Genomic DNA, 6,111 nt, shown 5'->3' with positions numbered 1-6,111 from the left:
ACACTTTTCAGCTAGTAAACAAAACTAAAAGTTAACTAAAATATCTTGTCGAATATAACCAAAATGATCATTACACCATTGGGGAAAAAAAAGAAACTTAACTACATATGTAAGGCAATATTACTTTATAAGGTTTCTATTTATTTACGTTAAAATATTAGTTCTTGATTAAACAAGATTACTTCAAGTAATATGTGTACCTCTATTTATAAAAGATTTTTATTTATTATTTAAAGTTTTAAATAAGTTTGTTTTAGGTAAATTATAATATGTCTGTTTATTTTGGACTATATGCGTATTGTTATACGTTAAAGATTTTTCCATTATGCTGTAAAAAAAATATTTTTCCATTATCTTTGTATTTACAAATAAAAATAAAAATAGAAACAATAAACATTTGATGAAAACATCGTCTACCAAATAATAACAATTATTGATATATTATTTTACGATTCTGACCATTTATACGTATGAATTATAATAACACTACACTGTGCCCGAGCAAAAGTATGTTGATAAGAAACACAATTTTTTCTTATATCAATTAATTATTTTCAAACAATCCATTCATTCATTAATACGACGAAATATGAATCCACGATCATAAATATTCTTAAAGTTTCACTCTCACCTCATCGTAAAAGTCTAGGAGACCTTCTGTTTGGAACACAATTACGTTAGCCAAAAAAGTTTAGTTCAATCCGCTGAAGCCTGCTATTTTGTCCTGTCTCGTATGATTCTTCAATTGTCCTACTAATACAGGTAACGTTATTAATCAAAGGTCAAAACGAAAAATGTATCGACAAATTTATGAAAGAAACACATACTCTCTAATTAACAAGTATTAGAATGAGAACTACCCGTAAAGTTGAACATAGTTGATAGATAGCACGGTTCCTTTGACATGTTGATTCGATTTATGAGTGTGTATATAGAAAATCTTGTTGTGAAGGACAAAACTTATTTCAATGATTTCTAAGTCTAAAAAGGAATTAGTCTCTGACTATGAGTAGTGTAAACCAAAAAAAAAAATAATGGAAACCTAGCAGATACGTCATTTCATACAAAATACATATTAATTGCTATATGAATAACGTAAAAATTAACCCATATTCATACCAATGCCTTGGTTTGAACACTAAGTTAACAATGATTAATCAAAATATGTTAGAACACGACCATAAAAAAATCATGTTATGCACTAGCCTCTTTAACTTTGTCTATGCACTACAAAATGCTATAAAAATGTCAGCAGATAATGCAGGGAACATATACACATTGCCAATGGCCAACACTGTAGTTAGCCTGTTTTCAATAGTCCTGCTTTGCATAACAGCAGCTCAAGGGAGGAAAAGACTTCACCTTAACAATGAACGGCTAACATCCTATCCAGTTATTAATGATATTGATGGTATCTGCAAAACAATGGTAGAGACACAAGGTTACACATGTGAAGAACATCAGGTGCATATATTATTATCCTGTTACAACCACCAGCCATTGATTATGAAGGCATTTTAGGGAATTATGTTTTTGTTGGAGCCAGGTTACAACAGAGGATGGTTACATCCTGAGCCTGCAGAGGATGCCAGAAGGACGGTCCGGAGAGAAAGCTGACAAGCCGCCGGTGCTATTACAACATGGTATCTTTAGTGTAAGTTGTGTTAATGCAAAGACAAATACATAAGAAAAGCAAACTCGTTTGTCTGCTAAGATTTAAAAAATGTAGAGTGTGATTATTGAACTTAGACAATTAACTTGTGTTGAGTTGTTTCAGGATGCTTCAACATGGCTGGTAAATTCTCCAGATGAATCATTGGGATTTATCTTAGCAGACAATGGGTATGATGTGTGGCTCGCCAATGTTCGTGGGACACAATACAGCAGCGGGCACACATCACTTATTCCTAATGACACGGTTCTTTTCCTTATGAGACACATGCATTTCAGTTTTCAGACTTTGAGTAAACCAGTTGATATAGAGCTCTCCTCTAATGGATATATAATCATTTTATTCATTATGTGTAGGCCTATTGGGATTGGTCATGGGATGAATTGGCTAGTTATGATCTTCCTGCTTTTGCCCAATATGTGTACAACTATACTGGTCAGAGAATACACTATGCAGGTCATTCCTTGGTGAGTTCTTAATTTCATTATGTTTGTGTTTTTAGATTCTCCTTTGTCATATTAAATATATTTTTAGTTTCCATAATGTTTTTTTTTCTAATTTTAGTTTTAGTTCCTACACTTTAAAAGTCTGGTTTAGTACCTATAGTTTCAAAGCTACTAGGAATTGGTTCTTGGTATAGGGACCAAGACCAAAATATACATGAGATGGCTAAGACTAAATCCTAGGGATTTTGAAATTATACGGACTCAAAGTTAAACTCCTATAATGAGGATTAAAACCAAAATTGGGAAAAACTATAGCGACTAAAAATGTGGTTAAACCTTTTGCATTTCTAGTTTGTGTGTATATTTAACAATAAGCTGAAATTTCAGGGAACTTTAATGGCTTTAGCTGCTTTATCTCAAGGGCAAGTGGTGAACATGTTGAGATCGACTGCATTACTTTGCCCAATTGCTCATATGAATCAGATTCCATCACTACTAACAAAACTTGCTGCAGACACATTTATAGCTAATGTAAGAGAGAGAAGATCATGTAGCTGAGCATTAAAATATCCATTCAATACAAATTGACTGAGTTGATGAAAATATTTTCCTTCTTAATATAACAGGACATGTACTGGTTAGGAATCCACGAATTCAATCCGAACGGGTAACAGAAGAACCCTAACCTTGGAAATTTACTATCTCTTTCTGCAATGTAATTGAGTATCAATGTTTCCTAATGAGCAGGGGTGGTGCGGCATCAAAATTTGTGGAAGACATCTGCAATAAACTAAACTTGAACTGCTCAAACCTAATGTCGCTTGTCACAGGTGCTATAAATGTTACTAGCACGACCAGGAATTGAAGTTTTCATTCTCTGTTACTATTTATATGCTATAGTAGTTCCTACAGATGTTGACATTATTTTGGTGTTACCCTCAAACTTTAGGTCCAAACTGCTGCCTAAATTCGTCCAGAACAGATATCTCTTCTGAGCCAACAGCAACTAAGAATTTGATCCATCTATCGCAAAGTAAGTCTACTAGTAGGAAACATTTTTGCTGTGCGTGACCAAATGTCATTTGATTTTGAAACATTAGTTTTATGCATTTCTGATGAGTAGTACTAGTTTCTACATAATTTCTTGTTGATCTTTCTTCCTTTGGATTTGGAGTAGTGATCAGAACAGGAAAAATAGTAAAGTATGATTATGGTGACCAAGGACAAAATATGCAGCACTATGGACAACCAGTTCCTCCTCTTTATGACATGACGGCAATTCCAAATGAATTCCCTCTTTTTCTCAGCTATGGAGGGCAAGACTTTCTATCTGATGTAAAGGATGTGCAGGTTTTGCTCAATGACCTCAAAGATCATAATGGGAACAAGCTCGTGGTACTGTTCAAGGAAGATTATGCTCACCTTGATTTTGTCAGGGCTGTCAATGCTAAACAAATGATTTATGATCCTATGATATCTTTTTTTAATGTTAATTGATTTTACAATACATTATTAATTGTACTTCAAATATTGTAAATATTTTTGTTCATCAAGTTGGTTCAATAGAGTATGTTACATATTTTAACCTATGTAGTCTATGAAATTTTACATTGGTTCATATAGAGCTGATGTATTATTCTTTGCTTTAATTTCAAATATGTCATCGCGTCTTTTACTACATTGGTTCTTAATGAGTCGTCAATGTAGTAACGACCACATACAATGTATTTCATGTGGCAATGCTTATTAAAAAAAGTCTTTATCTAATGAATACGTATATGTCCAAGGAGACAATGAAAGTGATTTACATTTATATCCCAAACTTTGATGGAAAGAACAAAAATATAATTCATTTACATAGTCTTCCAAACACTTAAACTAGCCAGTACAAACTATGATCTAGGAGGAAGAGGGGTATCATCAAAGAGTTTATTTTATACAAGCCAAAAGAATATATTAAAGAAAAATGCATGAGAGGTGCTAGGAGTACAAAAACAGCAGCCTAAGCTTCTACGGCCACTCACCTAGGATCTTTGGTATCTATACTAAGTCTTATAAATGAGATGTCTATGGAAATGTCTATTGTGCCCATGCTCCAGGTGCTGACATGTGTCCCCCTGTAGTTAACAGAATTGGAATTTTGTAAATTTTTTAAGATTGGCAGGTGACCCTAGAGCTGTCCATTTCTCCCGTGCCTCTTCCTTTCTTTCTTCTTTTGTGCCTAATTCCATTTCTCTCTCAATTTCTCCCGTGCCTCTTCCTTTCTTTCTTCTTCTATTTTTTTCTCTTCTCTTCCGATTCGAACACAACCAGCCACAACCCGCTTCAAGCTTTGGTTTCTCCACATGCCTCCTTCTCCAGCCTTCTCTCGTTGTTTCCTCTGAACTGCGTTTCGTCATTTCCTCACCTTCTCCTGTTTGCTTTTTTTTCTTCATTTTTCTGGTCCATTTCTTCCAGCTTCACTTGCCATTGAGTTTTCCCCTTGCTTAGGTTTTCCATTTTTTGTTTGGTACACGAGGTTTCCTCCGTGCTTTCATTCTGCTCCATTTTTGTGGTCCGTCTCTTCCATCTTCAATTCCAGTTTTTGCTCTGGTTTTCTGTTGAGTTTTTGTTATTATGCATGTTTTCTTCTTAACTGGTAGTTATTTTTTTCTAACTGATTTTTCTACTTTGTTTTTGGTTCCTTTTTTATCTTTCCGCTTACCAGGCTATCGACGAAGAAGCATCTTGCGGACAAGTTTTTTTCCCTTTTCCTGTTGTGCATGTTTGTTTTAGTATTATTTGTCTCTATTTGCAAGGTCTTAATTTTGTTTGTTGTTATGCATGTTTTCTTCTTAATAATTTTTTTTTTGTTATGTTGTTGTTAATTTTTTGTTGAGTGGAAAAGTTTTGACTTTTGCTTCCCGTCGTGCTTGGTTTTGTTGCTGTACATTTTTTCGATGGCAAACGAGGTTTTGCTTTTCTTTTCCTGTTGTTCTTCTCATGCATGTTTTCTTTTTGTTCTGATCCATGTTAAGTTTTCGTTTTCCTGTGTTTTTGGTCCCTTTGTTGTTGTCCATTTTTTGTTGAATGGAAAAGTTTTGACTTTTGCTTCCCTTTTTATAATTTTATTGATGGTCTAACATTTATCCGATTTCTTTAGAATCAATTGGATTTTGATGGTTTTTAATTGCAAGTTTCTTGGTGTTGTTTGTGCATTGTACATTATTATCTCTACATGTTCTTGTGAGATGCGCTTCCATTATTATCTCTACATTGGTGTGCTTTTTGTGAGCTGTTGCATTTAGTTTTGTTGAGCCTATTTGAAGTGCCCCTAAAACCCTGTTTTGATCAACTTATGTACTTAACTCTTATAAAAGTTGTCTCATCTAATCTAACTTATGGGAGGAGTTTTATTCATTTTACTTTCTTATTTTCTTCTCTTACAAGTGCTTATGAAGGAGGTAGTCTCAATCGGGCGTAATTGGAAAGAGAAGGTTTATGAAGGAGGTAGTCCCCAATCCAAGTTCTATTATTTCTCCTCCTATCATAAGCACCACCACAACCACACACAACAACAAAGGTATTGAAGAATAAAGGTTCCATTTTTATCTATTTTCCCCCTTTTTTTGTCTAATTTTTTGTGGTTTAATTTTTGGGACAGGCTAACGGCGGTGCTGAAGGTTACACATTTTGCCCATGCAATAGTTGCAACAATAGGACTTGAGGTTACTGCTATGTTTTTTTCCGTTTTTTTTAAAGACTCGAGGTTACTGCTCTGCTCTTTTTCGTTTTTTTTAAAGAAAATTATCTCCTACCATTTTTGCTACGAGAGTTGTTGTTGATTTCTTATTGTTTCTCTTATGTTCTTTTTCGTTGGTTTTTTTATAAAAAAAAATGATGTTCTACCATTTTTGCTACAAGAGTTGTTGCTGATTTATTGCAACAATATGATTAGCAGGGCGATGTTGAAGAATAAAGATCCCATTTTTATCTATTTTTTCCCTTTTTTTT

At 33.9% G+C, this 6,111-nt stretch overlaps 1 protein-coding gene across 1 annotated transcript; it reads left to right on the top strand.

The window, feature by feature from the left end:
• Positions 1–1,284: 1,284 nt before the first annotated feature.
• On the top strand, positions 1,285–3,615 carry LOC100813661 (triacylglycerol lipase 2). Its single transcript, XM_014766160.1, has 9 exons — positions 1,285–1,464; positions 1,547–1,627; positions 1,730–1,918; positions 2,029–2,139; positions 2,506–2,649; positions 2,745–2,785; positions 2,863–2,948; positions 3,068–3,151; positions 3,296–3,615. Exons 1-9 carry the CDS (start codon positions 1,285–1,287, stop codon positions 3,613–3,615), a joined length of 1,236 nt encoding a protein of 411 aa, XP_014621646.1.
• The last annotated feature ends 2,496 nt before the right edge of the window (positions 3,616–6,111 follow it).

The sequence above is a fragment of the Glycine max genome, chromosome 13 (assembly GCF_000004515.6).
Source record: "Glycine max cultivar Williams 82 chromosome 13, Glycine_max_v4.0, whole genome shotgun sequence".
Lineage (NCBI taxonomy): Eukaryota > Viridiplantae > Streptophyta > Magnoliopsida > Fabales > Fabaceae > Glycine > Glycine max.
The sequence above is the reverse complement of the archived record's forward strand: the minus strand, read 5'-3'. Positions and strand labels throughout refer to the sequence as shown.

Coding starts and splice junctions, on each gene's coding strand:
- LOC100813661 (XM_014766160.1), top strand. CDS start 1,285: ATGGCCAACACTGTAGTTAGCCTGTTTTCAATAGTCCTGCTTTGCATA. Junction 1,919..2,028: donor CACTTATTCCTAATGACACG/GTTCTTTTCCTT, acceptor CATTATGTGTAG/GCCTATTGGGATTGGTCATG. Junction 2,140..2,505: donor ACTATGCAGGTCATTCCTTG/GTGAGTTCTTAA, acceptor CTGAAATTTCAG/GGAACTTTAATGGCTTTAGC.